The following is an 18,874-nucleotide window of genomic DNA, read 5'->3' as shown; positions in this document are numbered from 1 at the left end:
GACATGCATTATGTCTTTGTGCATTTGTTTGTAGCATGGAGAAGGAAGCGAGAAAAATCCATAGTCTTCATAAAATCACTTTCTGAGTCGACATGCATTATGTCAGTCTGTCCGCCTGTTCATGTATTTTTGTGAACAACATTTATTTTTTATCCGATTGAAATGAAATTTTCCAAACAATACTGACCCAAGGACGAACTCTGTTGTAATTGGTGAGAATCGGTTCGAATTTAGATATAGCACACATATATATCTTCAACCGATTTCAGGTTAATTGTGCACAAAATGACCAATATCAGTCCAAATGAGCTGAATTTTGACACATCAGACCAAATTCATTCAAGAAGCAAGTACATAAATTTGGTGAAAACCTAATCAGATATAGCTAAAGCTCCCATATATATGGTTCATTCGATTTTAGGTTTTAAGTTCTTCACATGCATAATATTCACTCCGCAAGAATGATATTTGGTACCATACATCAGATACTGCTCGAAAATACCTCTGTAAAGTTTTATCGAGATCGGTTCAGATTAGGATATAGCTCCCATATATATCTTAATCCGATATCAGGTTTAATGTGCAACTAATGGCTAATATCAGCCCAAATGGACTGATTTTGGCAATTCATACTAGAAACCAGTACTTCAAATTTGATGTACATCGGTTCAGATATAACTTTAGCTCCCGTGTATATGTTTTATCCGATTTGTTGTTTAATCCGACTACAAGAATGGTCTTTGGTACCAGATATCAGATACAGATCTGAAATGGGTATATCAAATGTTGTCAAGATCGGTTCAGATTTGGATATAGCTCCCATATACATATCTTCAACCGATTTTGGGTTAATTATGCACTGATACATGTACGACTGATACTTTCTAATCAGTATTTTTATACCCTCAGCTATATGGCCAAAACGTGCGTAACCGAAATAACGGTTTTAGACACTTTGACCAAATCCATTCCAATACATTTGGAGTCGATTTAGAGATGTCCGTCCGACTGTCTGTCTACCTGGCTGGTGCGCGCTATAACTCTCGAAGGGAGCATCCAATTTGATTCAAATTCGCAATATTATTGTTATACTTAGATCTAGTACGGCGATGGGCACAAAAGGTCAACATTTTTACAGAAAATAATTTTCCGTTTACAACATGAACGGATCATTGAATTTTGTTCAAATTTTGCAAATCTCAATATCTGCATCAGTCCTAGGTCAGGTGCGAAAATAGAAAATATCGGTCCACTCCTTCAAGTACATCTGCCACAAAGGGTAAACATTTTGAATAATTGTCTTATGAAATGTGAAATAAGAGTCCACTTGACTTCAAATTTTACACATCCCAGTATTTCTACTAAAACAGTCTCATCTGGTGTGAAGATGGGATTTATTCTTCTGGTACTTCACCCACAAAGGTAAAAAAAAAATTATACTCATGAAGCTCATAAAACGCAAATTAACATCCGATTCCTTGGCACATTTCAATATTTCTATCAACACAAGAACTGTCATAAAGATGGAAGGTATTGGACCATTCCTTCTCTTCAAAGGTTAAAATTCCCCCACAAAAGGTTAAAATTTAGAATATTCATGAAGCTCATAAAACGCGGAATTAATATTCAATACCATGTAGACTTGTCACATTTTAATATTTCTATTAACACAAGATTTGTTATAAATATGGTAGAGATCGGATGATTTCTTCCGGTAGCTCCCCCACATAATGTTCAAGATTTTTAAAAACAAAACGTTCAAAGAAAGCGAAATAAGCATTAGACTCTCTTCAGATTTCACACATACAAACATTTTTGCTAACGCGAGATCTGTTGTGAAGATGATATATATCTGCGAACCCACAAAGGGTCACAGTTTCCAATACTTATATCTGTCATAACTTGCGAAACAAGTCAGCGATTCTTTACAACTTGCTATATCTAAATATTTCTCTCAACCAGAAACCTGAGATGAATATGAAATTTATGATTTCGCATAAAATTGGATATAAAGGTTCAATTTTATTGTAATGCAATACATCCCAATATTTTTTCCTGCATTAGATGAAGTATGAAGTCTATTTATTATGATATATCTCTTATAAGTGAGGGATGTAGTAATATTTATTTGAGTCCGATACGAAATGGACAATATTGTCCTTCCTTCGAAACCTAATCCATAGAGGGTCAAACATTTGGATAATCATAACAGAAGTCAAAATATATTTAAACAATCGAACATTGGCTGAGGGTATACATTTGCTGGCAAAACTGACTGATACTTATTAACTTGTTTTTTTTTTTTTTTTTTTTTTTTGTAATTTTGAACTGAATTTTTATTTAAGTCTGTTACAGTTTTTACCTCACCCTATAGACTCCAAATATTCTAAAACGTATATGCTATGTTCAAGTTGAAAATTTGACAAATGTTTGACAGTTTTAAATGAAGAATATTCCCTTTAGCTATTAAAAGTTTTAATTTATTTTATGAATTGTCTATTGTCTTTTTCCGCAACATTATACCTTATTTCCGTTGTGAAGAAATAACGACGCAGAAAAGCAAAACAACGAAATTTAATTGAAAACAGAGCAAGTTTCATTTTAGCTGACACTAAGTTGTTTGAAGTGGTTGTAGGTTTGCTCTCGTTGTGACCAAGTTTAGTCAAAATTCTCATGTGGTCAATCAACTAATCTTTGTTTTGATTATTTGTTGTTACCTCCGCGGTAGTGGTGGTGAGCGCTGTCGGTTTACAAGATTTCCTGTGTGGAAGAAAGTCAAATTTGTTATTGTATTTATATTGCAATACAACAACAACAACATTTTTAATAGAATGCCAAGCAAACAAATAATAATAGCATTCTTTATATAGAACAACTGACGCTTGTCAATTGACCATACTGAGCAAGCGAAAAGAACCCACAATCATCGTCAGCCAGAAGTCAAGTCGCTACGTAACGTAAAGCGTTTAACGTAAATCATTTGATTTGTTGGGGTCGCATTTCGCTGCGAGAGCAAGAGATGGCAAAGCCAGTATCTGGGCTTAGATAAAAACTTAAAACACTTTTGGGTTTGGGCGCTGCGCTTTGTTGTGCCCCGCTGCCAATGGCAAATACCTAGGTTCTATAAAAAGCCATTCGACAGCTGGATGCCAGTTTATTTGCAAAAAATCGCGAAACTAGTCAACATATCGGGAGATCACTCAGGCGTGAAATCGTTTCGAAAACGAGTATTGCAGAATTGCGAAGTACAATAACAAAAAAGCACATCAAAGGATTTAATTTAAAAAAACAAACAGTCATACTAATCTGAGGACTTACACTTGTGGATAATGGCCTTGGTACCTTCCAACAACACACTGAGCGAATGGGATTATTGGGATCAGCGTCGTCGTTTGTGGCGCGATTGGGATCTCATCGATTGGGATGTACCCTATTATAGACGTCTAAATCGTGTCGGTTCAGCCCCCGATCTAAGTCGGGTGGTGGTGGGCAAGGATGGTTTTGAGGCCAACATCGATGTGGGACCCTTTAAACCCTACGAGATCACAGTCAAAACGGCCGGAGATACAGTCATAGTGGAGGCCAAACATGAAAAACGCCGAGATGGTGATAGTTTTGTGGGTCGCCATATAGTCAAGCGGTTCATATTGCCACGGGGCTATTATCCCAATGATGTGAGAGCCGAACTTAGTTCCGATGGCATACTCATAGTCAGATGTCCACCATGTTCGACGGCAGAGCGCAGTGTATATGTGCGACAAATGGGTCTGCCCTATTTGAGTTTAAAGCATTAAGTCCAGTTAAAAAGCAACAACACAACAACAAAACTACCAAAAACCATTTTACTGCGAACAAAAAAAAAACAATAAACGAACGAAAAAAAATGAAAAATACAAAAAAAAGACAAATTTACCGTGAAATCATTTCTGATTGCCATTTTGCTTGTTAATTGTGGAAATTTGTCAATTACTTATTTTTAATAACTTTTGTCACTTTTTACCAAATAAGTGTTTAGTTAGTGTTTAAACTTATTTTTTGGCTAAAATCGTGGAAATTATTGTGATTATTAGCCATGACTAACTCAAAGTACACTCCTGTCTTATATTTTATTAACTAAGAATATTCGAATAAAAAAGGATTATAAACTTTAAAATAAGTCTTTTATTGCTGTGAAAAAATATTTGATGAAACCTCTGAGGACCTTGGAAAAATATTTGAAAATTAATGTTTTTATTTGTGTTGGACTCTAAAGATGTCTGTGATAATAGTCCGATGTAGAAGAAAACATAAAATAACCGTGCTGTAATATACCATTTACTTAGTAAATGTCCTGGAGACCTATTTGTATATCCTCCACCATGGAATGGAGGGTATATTAAATTCGCAATTCCGTTCGTAACACCTACAAAAATTCGTCGGACACTCTCTAACGTATAAATACTCGAGATCAGTAGAATTCTAAGTCGATTTAACGATTGGGAAATATTGACCGGACCCTCCCGATAACTTATAAAATGGGGAAATCTTATATAACGGCTGTACTAAAAAATGGTCCTATACATATTCTACATTATATGATTGAAAATGTCACACTTTAGCGAAATTAAATCGAGGACATGGCTAAAACGTAAAATATACTTTAAATAGGAGTTATCCTTACCTGAGGGTTATTCCAAAAAGTGGACCGATATGACCCATTTCTGTTTCAATGATTCCGATATATAGTTCGAACTATAGCGGTCAAATCTAAATAAAAGCCATAACTACGTTTGGGCAAAGTATTCGAAACTTCTTTGGAGTTTAAATCTACAAATGAGTACTATTACACTTTGAATTTTCACAACCTATATTGGCTATTGTACAATTATAAGAAAAATTGCAGCGAAATGGCCGATTACAAAAAGAAAACAAAAACAAGTAAAAAAGCTGTAAGTTCGGCCGAACCGAACTTTGAATACCCTCCACCATTTAGAACGAATTTAGCAATTCTCAAAAACAATAAAATACTGTTCCGTTAAAAATTCTGCTAAAATCTTAAAAATACCGAATACAGTTGTTATATTAGGATGGAAATGGACCTGCATACGTAACATTTGTCATATAATGGCTTATGATATATAATATTCAAATGCGAAAATTAAAAAAAATATCGTTGAATAGCTACATTAAAATCATCAAAATACAGAAAATATGGAGGTATCGTTATATTGGGGCTATACGAAGACGTGGATCGGCACAGACAATCTCCTATCATAGGCTGTAGTATCCATTGCGAACATCAAATACCAAATTTGAAAGAATTCTGGTGAACAATGTCGCTAAAATCAACAAAGTATCGAATATTGGGATGTTCCGCTATATGGGGGCTATACGAAGACGTGGACCAGCACAGACAAACTAATACCAAATTTGAAACAATTCCTATGAATAATGTCGCTTGACGTGAACTTACACAGAAAATTTTCTCTCTTTGACTGTAGTATCCATTACGAGCTTCTAATACCAATTTGAAACAATTCCGGTTAATAATACCGCTAAAACCATCAAAATACCGAATATCGGGAGGTACAGTTGTGATTTCCACAGACGGGAAGACGAATAGACGAACAGACGTTCGTACATCTCTAAATCGACATAGAATTTTATGCTGATCAAGAATATATATACTTTGTGGGGTCTAAAATGTATATTTCGAGGTGTTACAAACGGAATGACTAATTTAATATACCCTCTATACCATGGTGGAGGGTATTAAAAAAAAAAAAACAAGTAAAAAAAGCAGTAAGTTCTGCCAGGCCGAACATTGAATACCCTCCACCATTTGGAACGGAATTTGAAATTTCAAAAAAAAAATAAATAAATAAATAGTAATAAATAAATCAAAACTAGAATCCGTTAAGAATTATTTTAAAATCATCAAAACACATAATTTAGGGATGTACCGATATTTAGGGCCTTACGATGATATAGACCTGCATTTTCTGTCATAGACCCATTAGGAACCCATTTCCGGGAGGTACCGTTTGATGGGGGCTATACGAAGACGCAGACCTGCATAAACAATTTTCAGCCGTATGTTTTAGTACCCATTACCAACTTCAAATACGAAATATGAAACAATTCCAATGAATAATGTGCTAACATTACCCAAATACCGAATATTGGAAGGTACCGTTATATGGGGGCTATACGAAGACTGAAGTACCCATTAGGAACTTCAAATACAAAATTTGAAACAATTCCAGTGAATTTGAAACATTTCTAGTGAATATCTATCTACACGAATCCTATACAAAGACGTGGACCTGCATAGTTAATTTTTTGTCACAGGCTGTAGTACCCATAGCGGACTATCATTACGAAATTTTAAACGATTCAGTTGAATATTGTTGCAAAAATCTTCAAAATACCGAATAAAGGGAGGTACAGTTATATGGGGGCTATAACTAAACGTGGGCCAATACAGGTTGAGATGAAAAAACTGTAACCAACTTCAGACTGCTGTTATTTCTAAGCCACTCGTCCGACAGCTGTTAAAATTATTCCAATAAGAGCTCATTATATTGTTTACAAGCCTATAAAAGCATTTTGGTGAGAATTTTCCAGGAAAAAAGTTAATCGTGATGGAATTCAAACGTGTGTGATTTTATTATATTTGGCTGGAAAATTGAACCGATTTTCATGAAATACTTGTTTCTAGAATGAATTCAGTCGGAATTGTCAAGATTAAGTTAATTTAGGTTGATATTAAAGATTTGCTGCACAATAAATCTGATATCGGATAAGGACATATATATGGGGGCTATATCTAAATCTGATCCGGTCGCGTTTAATTTTGATAGAGGTATTTCTGGGCTGTATCTGATGAATAGTAGCTAATACCATTCTTGTGGAGTGCATATTACGAATTTGAGGGACTTAAGTACTAAATCTGATGAATTATATATATGATGGCTTTAGCTATATCTGAAACGATTTTAACCAAAATTTGATGTTAAAATTAAGTCAATCGGCCTGATGTTGGCCATTTGGTGCACAATTAATCCAAAATCGCTTGAGGATGTATATGCGAGTTGTATCTAAATCTGAACCGATTCTCACCAATTTCAATAGGGTTCGTCCTTTTACCCAGCAAATGAGTTGTGGAAAATTTCATCTCAAACGGATAATAAATGCGAACTTCATTTTGTTCACATGGGCAGATGGACGGGCAGACGGACTGACATGCATAAATCAACTCAGAAAGTGATTCCATTAAGATCCTCAAAAGTCTATCTCGATTGCTTCTTCATGTTAAAAACAAATGCACAAAGACATAAGGTAAGGTAGTGGTAAGGCTACCACTATGTGCGGTGAGGGTATAAAAATGGTAGTTAAATCTACGCTTACTCATATCCATTTGCCACTGTATGGATTTTCGCAGTAGTAATGAGGCAACGTAAATCGTGTTAACAACTAAATAAAAATAGATAACAGCAAATAAATATTGTATGAAAATATTTTGCATATTACCATTTACGATACATCAAACAAACAGCACGCGAACGCCTCCATGTGAAAGTAAAGATGATAAACTGGGCGAAAAGTTAAGTTAAAACTGTTGTTGTTTCACAACAATGTTAATAAACATTATTATTAAATTCCTAACATTTACTATGTGTATATTATTGTCATAATTTGTATATGTGAGTGTTTTCCTAAAAAGGGTAAGAAATGTTTAATTTAGTCTTTTTTTGCGAGGGTTTCAGTTGGTGAGAGACGATATCGCCATAATTTTCATTACTAATTTCGCCTGATAGCTTGAGCAGTTAATTTCACGACTATGTTCTATTTGCGTATAATTAACAAAACAGATAGTTAAATAATAACAGCAGGCCCTCGGATAGCTGGTGTAATTAAAACCAGATAATCGGATTACATGACTTAACTCATGCTCACTTCCATGCCACCGACCGTCATGTTCTGACATAATTGATTTCGATTCGCCAGACAAATAGGTGTGTTCTTTGATTGTTTTTGTTGTGTTATAGAATTTTCGTGACAATTGCGTCACTTTCATTCAGCCATTCATTCGTTCATTGCGGGAAAACAAAATAGTTAACAAATTGTGGGAGTCGGAAAAAGCGCAACAGTCTTTAGTTGTTATCTAATCGGAAAATGCTGATTATTTGGAAAACAAATTGAGTCACACACAAACATTCGACATGAATGTGTTTTTCTTTTTTCAAAGTGGAATGTGGTTTTATTACACATGGGTGTATGAATTTGTATTCTACTCCTGCAGAAGGTTTATTGAATTGACTTTTTTACCGACCGCCAATTATATATTTTCGCTAAATGTTCACAAAATCGATGCACAGTGATTTTCCTGGTCAAAATTCTGTAGCGTCATTTGGTCACAGCAAAACTATATTTGTTGTTAAAAAATGGGACTGGAAAACAGTTAAGTCAGCTTTGGGCATATTTAGCTTTTTCCAACAATATTAGCAAATAATGGTTGTTATACCCTACAACACTTTGTGTTGGGGGTATTATAAGTTTGATTGGGCCAAAAATTATGTAACACCACGAAATATTGATTTCCCACATAGGAAAGTATAAATGGATCTTCTTATATCGCCGAGCTGAGTCGATCTAGCTATGTATGTCCGTCAGTCCGTCCGTCCGTCTGTCCATGTTAATTTGTAATCACTCTACAGGTCGCAATTATGGCCCGATCTTCACGAAATTTAGAATGTAGGTGGGGTTAAGGTCAGAATAGAACCCTATTTCTTTTGAAGATGATCGTATAATATTTATGGGTTGAAATGGACCAAAAACTGAAAAATTTCCTGATTTTGCAGTCGCTCTACAGGTTACAGTTATAGACAAATCGAAGCGAAAGTCAGCATGGGGCTAGAGCTTTGGGCTGGGCAGAAGCCTTCCAATTTTGGTGGTCATCGGGTTATATTTAGTGGGTGAAATAGACAATAACATTTCTGTGAAATAAAAGACAAATTTTATATTAAACCGAGAATATTTTTAATCCCGTCGAAATCACAAATAGGCGAACAGGTCAATTCTGACCGTTACGTAAGTAAATATATCGGATATATATAGCGAAATATATACAATGTATATATACAAGGGAAGGGGATGTTAGCTAGAATGCTTATATCTCCAGAATGGCTGGAGCGATTTTGACAAATTTTGTAAATTTAGAATGCCCTTTTGGCATAAAAATATAAAATCTACAAAAAATCGCATAAAAAGATGCCAATAATGATGTTAATATAGATTTTGTGGTATTTTGTGACATTTTTTATTTTTTCATATTTTTTATCGCATGCGATTTTTTCAATTTGACTTATAATATTGAAGTTTACAGATTGCAATTATCGTTCGATCCTCACGTAATTTTTGACAAAGGTAGGGTTAGGCTCAGAAGAGCTAAGTATATTTTTTTTTCAAAGATTTCCGCAATATATTTAGGGGTTGAAATGGACCAGCAAATTAAAATGTTCCTGATTTTGCATCCGTTATAAAGTTCACAAATAGAAACCAAAGGACACGAAATCTAGCATGAAGTTAGAATTTAAGACAAATACCAACATTACTTACATGCGATATAGAATGGACCATTACTTTTGTGTGAAAAATACCAACATTACTTACAGGCGATATCCGAAATACACAAAAGGCTAACTTCTGGCTTTTTTATGCTGATTTCGTTGACAAATATAGCCAAATATCGTAGACAAAACAATCATATAGATGAGTCTAAATTTGGAGACACAGAGGGGCCTCTTGCTTTTGGAGATGATCGCAAAATATAAGGGGGTTCAAATGAACCAAAAACAGAAAAAAATTCCTGAAGCCAATCGACACGCCTGGAAAGATAATTAAGCACAGGGAAGAATTCTGGCATTTTGGATGACCATTGGGTTAAATTTAGCCGTAAAATGGACCACAAAAATTAACAGCACGACGGAGTGCATAAATATTGGGAAAATGTCCCTGGTCAAAATGCTAAGTGTAATATCGGACAGTGCTCCGTGACATAATTTCAAAAGCGAAATCTTCCAAAATGGATTTGGACATGAGGGGGCTTCACACATATTGTAGTGTTGTAGGATATCACATAGTCGGCCCCGCACGACTATAGCCTTTGCCTGCTTGTTTTTTGATATGTCGAGTATATATATATTTTGTATAACAAGAAATTGAAAGAAAACACTCGTAATAGTCAATATGAAAATAAAATATCATTCAAATATGTATATGTCCAATGAGGGCTGGTCAAAGCAAAATATGGCACCAATATTATTGTTAATTACCGATCGCTATCTTGTGGGCGTGTAAGAATCGATAAACTAATGCACCTCCAATCGTATTTTCATAACTTATCTCGTAGATTGCACATATTTGGTGATTGTGAAAATTATTTTGCAGGTTGATAAATAATATCATTGAAAAGAAGAAAACGAATAGTATATGACCTAACAAATTTGTCAAATGCTTTGCACGACTTATGTAAACGGGGAGAATATTATTAATAAATTAAAGGCTTGTGTCTGTATTCGAAATAAATGCGAAAAACACTATTCCACATAAGTTGTTCAAATATTTGATTTTCTTGAATTAAATCAAAATATTTGAAAAAAACACATTTTGATCAGAGATTGAAGGTTAAATAAGAGTTTTCAGTTTTATGGACTGTGTGTAAAAATATTACATTTTAAGTCTTGCACTGCTGAACGCAATTAAGTTTGTCCGGGTCGAACTTTGAATGCCCTCCACCATTTCGGACAAATTTGGAAATTTTCAAAAAAAAAAATAAATAAATAAATAAATAACCAGTAAAGAAAGTCCTAAAGTCGGGCGGGCCGATTTTATGATACCCTACACCACTTTGCTAATTTAGTTGAGCTCCACTTAATTTTTTTTATGGGAGAATTCAATCATACACGCTATGATTATAATTATAATTTAAAATTCAAAGGACTAAATATGCCGAAGCATTTGTATCTTTTAAATTCGGACTTGTATTGCCCATTTGGTGCGAAATTAATTCTAAATCATATAAAGATATATATGGGAGCTAAATCCAAATCTGAACCGATCTCGATAAAATTTGGCAAAGATATTTCTGAGCTGTATTTTATATATTTCCCTGAATATCGTTGTTACGGAGTGCATATTACGGCTGTGTGTAACAAATACAACAAATCGGATGAACAATATATATGGGAGTTATAGCTATATCTGAACCGATCTTCACCAAATTTTGCATACTACCTTCTAGACTCAATTCGGTCGTAAGTGCCAAATTCCCTCCCATTTGGGCAAATATTAGACGTTTGGTGCACAATAAAAGGTAAATCGGACGAAGTTATATATGGAAACTATATCCAAATCTGAACCGATCTCGATAAAATTTAGCAAATGTATTTCTGAGCTGCATTTGATATATTTCCCCAAATATTGTTGTTACAGAGTGCATATTACGGCTGCGGAGGACAAAAATAACAAATCGGATGAACAATATATATGGGAGCTATAGCTATATCTGAACCGATTTCCATCAAATTTGGCATGCTTATTTTTAGGCCTAATTTGGATGCATGTGCAAAATTCCATACGATTCGGGCTGATATTACACGTTTGGTGCACAATAAAAGGCAAATCGGACGAATCGGATATATGGGAGCTATATCAAAATTTTTACCGATTATCTCCAATTTTAATAGGGTTCGTCCTTGGGCCAAACAAATGTTGTTTGGAAAATTTCATCTCAATCGGATAATAAATGCGACCTGCGCTTTGTTCACAAAAATACATGGACAGACGGACGGACGGACGGACAGACTGACATGCATAAATCAACTCAGAAAGTGATTCTATGCAGATCATCAAGAGGAACTATGGGTCTATCTCGTTTCCTTTTGCCTGTTACAAACAAATGCACAAAGACATAATACCCTGACCACCTTGTGGTGCAGGGTATAAGTAGGATCCGTTAAAAATTCTATTAAAATCATCCAAATACCGTATATATTTAGGGGCCATACGAAGACCTGGACCTGCATAGACAATTTTCTGGCATAGGTAGTAGTACCCATTACCAACTTCAAATAAGAAATTTGAAAGAATCCCGATGAATTATATCGCCAAAATCGTCAGCCAAAACTATAAAAACACAGATTATAGAGGTTTACCGTTATATGAGGGCTTTACGATGACTTGGACTTGCTTCGATAGTTTTCTATCATAGGCTGTGGTACCTATTAGGAACTTCCGATGCGAAATTTGAAACAATCCTGGTATATAATGTCGCTAAAATCATAGTGAATAATGAATGCAAAATACCGAATATAGGGAGGTACCGATATATGGGTTCTATACAAAGTCGTGGTCCTACATAGTCAAGTTTCTTTCACAGGCTGTAGTACCCATTAAGAACTATCACTACGAAATTTTAAACGATTCCGGTGAACAATGTCTCTAAAATCATCAAAATACCAAATATAGAGAGGTCCCGATTTATGGGGGCTATACGAAAACCGAAGACAATTGTCTGTCGTAGACTGAAGTACCCATTACGAAATTTGAAAAGATTTCGGTGAATAATGTTGCTGAAGTCATTAAAATACCGAATAACGGGAGGTACAGTTATATAGGGGATATATGATATCGTGGACCTATCTAGACAATTCTTTTCCAGGAGGGAATGTACTCACAAGGAACTCCGTTGGTGGATTGTAAGATAATTCCATTGAAATCATAAAAATAGCGAATATAGGGAGAAATATAATATGGATGCTATACGATATCGTGAACCTATCAAGACAATTTCCTTCTAGGGGATAAAGTACTCATAGGAAACTCATTGTATACATTTTTAGACAATCCCATTAAAAAATATGGCTAAAATCATCAAAATACCGAATATCGGGGGGTTCCGTTATATGGGGGCTATACAATATGGTGGAATGATGTAGCCCATCTTTGAACTTGACCTGCCGGCAGACAAAGGACTGGTCTGTGCCAAATGTTAGCTTACTATCCTAATTTGCTTCGACTCTAGAGTGATTACAACTGATGGACAAACGGACGGACAGGGCTAGATCGCCTTAGAATTTTACGCTGATGAAGAATACATGAAGTGTATGTGTATGTTGGGTCTAAAATCATAATTTCTTAATATGCCCTCCATACTATGTTTTGTGGAGGATATAAAAATTATATATTTAGCTCTATTCCTACACACCTCACCGAATTTAGTACTTTTCGTACACTATATAGCTCGCAATTCCAATAATTGTCGCAAATGTCATAAGTTCAGCTCTATCTCTATACTTACATCAAATTTACTAGCTTTTAGTACTTTTCGTACACGTTGTAGTACGGTTTTTCACATTCCTTATAATGTACAATTCCATTTTTTTTTCGTACCCTCTATATATAATTTAGTACCATTTAGTACTTTTCGTAAACGTTTCAGTACGTATTTCCAAATCCGCCTCCACATCTAGACGCTCCGCATTTCACATTACAGTTCTATTGTTGCACTATGTGACAAATTATGTTCCATTTAGTACATTTCTGAACACCGCCGCACAAAAAATGAACCCAATCCAAAATTTCAGATTTCACCCAAAACCAAATTTAGTACTTTTCGCATACTTGTTGTTCACTTTTCCAAGAACCCTTTCATTGTTACAAACCTTTCCACCAGAAGTTACCCCAATACCAAATTTCCAGCTCCATCCGCTCCGTTCATCAAAAAGATTACACCAAATTTGGTACCATTTCGTTCAGAGCTTACACTTACAATACATTTCCAAACACACCTCCTTATATTAACTCTTCTTCTTTCAAGTTAATACTTATACCAAATGTGAAGCCAAATGGTACGACATTTAGTACGAAAGTACTAAAAACTTAGTACAAAAAACAAAACTCTTGATAAATTTTCAAAATTCTGTCTCTTTCAAAATTTTATCTCATGTTGACCAATACAATGGAATTTGTTTCTTTATGAGGAACTCTATACTGATTTTAACTGGCTGGCGGAGAGGCACATAAACTTAATTTAATCGTCATAAAATTTTACTCTCATCAAGAATACATAACTTATGGGGTCCCCAACGAATATTTTGAGTTGTAAAAAGTAAAAAAGCAGTAAGTTCGGCCGGGACGAACTTTGAATACCCTCAACCATTTGGAACAAATTGGGAAATTTTCAAAAAAATAAATGAAATCCGTTAAAAATTCTGTTAAAATCTAAAAAATACCAAATGTATCCGTTAAATTTGGTTCTATAGGAAGACGTGAACCTGCATAGGCAACTTTTGTCATAAGCCATTAAAATATTCAAATACGATATTTAAAAAAAAAAAAAAAACTGGTGAATAATGTAGCTAAAATCATCAAAATACCGAATATAGGAGGTACCGCTACATCGGGGCTATACGAAGACCCGGACCTGCAGAGACAATTTTCTGTCATAGTCTTGAGTACTTATTAGGAACTTGAAATACGAAATTTCAAACAATTTCAGTAAATATTGAAAAAAAATCGTCGAAATAACGAATGTTTTGGCATAGACTGTAGTCTCCATTGCGAACCCTTAATACCAAATTTAAACCAACACATTTGGTGAATGATTGCGCTAAAATCATCAAAATATCGAATATCTGGGTGGGTGGGTGGTGCGTCGTATGTGGGCTGTACGATATCGTGGACCCATATAGACATTTCTCTTCCGGGGGGTAAAGTGCTTGAAAAAAAAAACTTCTAGTATGGATTTTTAGACAATTCTATTGAAAAATGCAGCTCAAATGATCATAATACCGAATTTAGGGAAATACTGTAGAGGATAAAGAACTCAAAAGGATCACCTTTTATGGATTTCAGACAATTTCATAAAAAAATTGGCTACAATCATCAAAACACGGAATATCGGAGGATACCGCTGTATTGGGGTTATACGATATCGTGGACCGATGTAGCCAATCTTCGAATTTGACCTGCCTGCAGATAAAAGTCTGATCTGTGTAAAATTTTAGCTTCCTATCCTTATTCGTTTTGACTCTAGCGTGATTACAACAGACGGACAGGGCTAAATCGTCTTAGAATTCAACATAAAGTTTAATACTTTTGAAAGGTTAAAGTTATAAGGTAACAAAATTTGGGAAAAATTAAGAAAATATTACCCTGTCTTTTGATAATTTTACTCAGCAGATTTGGATGAAATACCCATTTTCTGTCGTAGCTTATATGCTAATTTTTATATATTTGCTATTTTCCCATTCCTAAACTTTCTGCCCAGTATATGAATGTACTATAAAGAAATTATTATGGCAAAGGAACAATAACCGAGGATGTTTCAATCTCAAAAAGTCTTTATGTATTGACATTTTGCTGAGATAATTATTGATGAACCTATTAAAACACCCAAACATATATTTGTATTTTCTCATATTTCATTGTTCAGAGATATATGAGTGGTACTAATTGTTCAGCTTGCGGTAGTGATTCATAGCCATGGGGACAACGAAAAGATGGAAAACACTTTCAATTACTCATCACAAACAAAAAGCAAACAAAACTGAAAATTGTGTCTCCCAAACGACGAGGAAAATGTTTGAAGATCATAAAAATCGTCAGCAGTATCATCATCATCATCATGATTATGGTGTGGATATTCGTTGTAACGCTAGCCACACTCAGTACAGATGTTGTTCTTGTGTGCTTGTTGTTGTCACCTAAACTCTGTTGCCGTGACATGATGCCACACTTTAATTTCGATCATCTCTCGACAACAAAGAACAACATTTGTGGAAAATTGAAAACGAAAACGTACACTTGTGGAGGCGTTTCAAGTGAAACGGACAAGAAAATCATCATCATCACCGCCGCATCCAAATGGACCAGCTATGAAACACTTCCTTTATGTTATTTTCTGTGTGTGTTGTTTTTGTGTGTTTTCCATTGGCTCTTTAGGTGTATGCGTGTATGTGTGTGCGTGATTTTTATTTTCTTAGCTGTTTTTCTTTTTATTTTCTTGTTTCAATTTGATTTGCTTTTAGTAGTGTCAAACTTTTCTTTTATAAATAGACATTGTCGCATGGTTATAAACAACAATCGTCGATGTTTCAGATACACGCACGAAAAATAATCAACTAACTCATAAAATTGAAGAAAGGGAAATGAGAAATAAAAACATAACACACCGCCGATTCGATTCGAGCAAACAAAAAAAAAACTTTTTTTTGAGATTTCACCCCTTTATAATGGCTGAACTTTATTTTCTTGAGTATTTAATACAAAAGCCGAATAACGCAGGCAGTGCTTAAAAGGGAGGCAATGATATTGGAGTGATGAAAACTTACAGTTTTAAAAATTGGGACAGATTCCATAATGAGTGTTATAAAAAAAAATAAAATTTTTGGGAATAAGCCAAAAAAAAGACGTTGCAAAAGAATTAACAAAAAAAATTATTAAATATATCTAAAAATCTCATTATACCCTACAGCACATAGTGGAAAGGGTTTTATGTCTTAGTGAATTTGTTTGTAACATGAAGAAGAAAGCGAGATAGAGCCATAGTTACTTTTAGGGATCTTCATAGAATCACTTTCTGAATCGATTTATCCAGTCTGTCAGTCCGTCTGATCCGTTCGCCTGTCCGTGTATTTTTGTGAACAAAATGTCAGACGCATTTATGATCCGATTCCTATTAAAATTGGTGAGAATCAGTTCAAATGACCTGAATTTTGGCACATCCGACCGAACTTTTTCTAGAAGCAAGTACATGAAATTTGGTGAAAATCGGTTAAGATGTAGCTATAGCTCACACATATATATTTCAACCGATTTGGTGTTAAAGTCCCTCACATACGTAATATGCACTCCACAACAATGATATTTGATACCGAGCATCACATACTGCTCGAAAATACCTCTGCCAAATTTTATTGAGATTGGATCAGATTAGGATATAGTACTCATATATATCTTTATCAGATATCAAATTTATTGTACACCAAACGACCAATATCAGTCCAAATGACCTGAATTTTGTCACATCCGACCGAACTTAGTCTAGTAGCAAGTACATCAAATTTGGTAAAAATCCGTTCGGATATCGCTATAGCTCCCATATATATATGTATTTCATGCGATCGTGAAAGTCCCTCACATGCGCAAAATGCACACAATAAGAGTATTTAATACCAGTCATCAGACACATCTCGAAAATACCTCTGCCAAACTTTTTTTTCAGACTGCTGTCATTTCTAAGCTACTCGTCCGACAGCTGTTAAAATTATTTCAGTGACAGCTCATTATATTGTTTACAAGCGTACAAAAGCATTTTGGTGAGAATTTTCCAGAAAATAAATTGTTCGTGATGGAATTCAAGCGTGATAGTCTGATTTCCTTATATTTGGCTGTAAAACCACAAGTGGCTATCGTTAGAGCACTCCAGAATTTAAATGTAAATAAAAAAAGCCATTGAAATTCTAAAAAGTGCAAGAAATTACACCGCAACAGACAAAAATAGACTCAAAATAGCTAAAGAGTTTCTTCGATCTGCCGAATTTGGTTTTCTCCGACGAGAATACATTTGTTGTCCAGCAGTTTTTAAACAAACAAAATGATTGTGTTTACTTTCCAAAGAGGTCAGCTTAAAATGTGGACCTTCGGTTGGCCACCAGAACTCAAGCGCCGGCCTTGGTGATAGTGTGGGTCGCCATAACAGCCGATGGTCGCTCTCCGCTCGTATTAATCGACCGTGGAGGGTGTATTAAAGCCATGGGCACGCAAACATTTTGGCCGCAGACCTTGGACATTCCAACAGGACTCAGCACCATCACACTCAGCACGCGCAACCCAAGAATAGTTACAAAATGAGGCTCCTTGCTTCATTTCCAGTGCACAATGGCCACCGGATACCAATCAGTTAGGCTATTGTGTCTGAAGTATTTTGGAAAGCAAGGTTGACACTAAAAAATATCAAAGTGTAGATCACCTAAAGCAAGCGCTTCGCCGCAGAGCAACATTCGGACAGCGTATGACGGTTTCATTGGCCGTTTGAAGGTAATTATTTATGCCAAAGGTGACCAGTTCGAACAAATCTAAAATTTGATGCCATTTCCGACATTTTTGATTTCATTCAATAAAATTATAAAAGGGTAAAAACAAGTAAAAATGTATTGGTCGGTTTTGCCGACAGATGTATACCTTCAGCCCTCTTCACCCTCTATGGAGTGGGTTTTGAAAGAATGGGTCAATATTGTTCATTTCGTATCGGACCTAAATAAATTTGATATAAATATTATAATAGTGGAATTCGGTCGGATGTGCCAAAAATCAGGTTTGGACTGATATTGGACATTTGGTGCAGAATTAACCCGAAATCGGTTGAAGATATATGTATGGAACTGTGTCTAAATTTGAACCGATTTTTACCAATTTCAATCGGGTTCGTCCAAATACTGTTTGGATAATTTCATCATTTTCATTTCAAATTTCATGGATTTCAACATCTCTTCTCTACTCATATTCATATTTTGGTGTAGTCTCCTTGACCTTAATTTCAAACCTGCAAACCGAACCGATCTTGTGCTAAACTTTGCAATATTGAATATAAAGCTAAATAAAATTAACATTTAATAAATATTGAACTGCAAAGTCAACATTTTTGAAAATTTTGCTCTACTGACCTAAAGTAATAACTTTAATAATGGGCTATTACACCCAAATACAATAGGACCGATACAGAATGTCACGCTATATATTTTTTTATTTCAAAAAATGATTTACAACATTTTTTGTCACACCAAAACATTTACCCTTTATTGAAACAAAAAATAAATACTGTTCATTA

At 34.9% G+C, this 18,874-nt stretch overlaps 1 protein-coding gene across 1 annotated transcript; it reads left to right on the top strand.

The window, feature by feature from the left end:
* The first annotated feature begins 3,133 nt into the window (after nt 1–3,133).
* On the top strand, nt 3,134–3,816 carry LOC101888593 (heat shock protein 27). Its single transcript, XM_005184568.4, has one exon. It carries the CDS (start codon nt 3,330–3,332, stop codon nt 3,792–3,794), a length of 465 nt encoding a protein of 154 aa, XP_005184625.1. The 5' UTR covers nt 3,134–3,329; the 3' UTR covers nt 3,795–3,816.
* Nucleotides 3,817–18,874: the final 15,058 nt, after the last annotated feature.

This window comes from Musca domestica, unplaced genomic scaffold, assembly GCF_030504385.1.
Source record: "Musca domestica strain aabys unplaced genomic scaffold, Musca_domestica.polishedcontigs.V.1.1 29, whole genome shotgun sequence".
Lineage (NCBI taxonomy): Eukaryota > Metazoa > Arthropoda > Insecta > Diptera > Muscidae > Musca > Musca domestica.
This window is presented reverse-complemented; position numbering and strand designations above follow the sequence as displayed.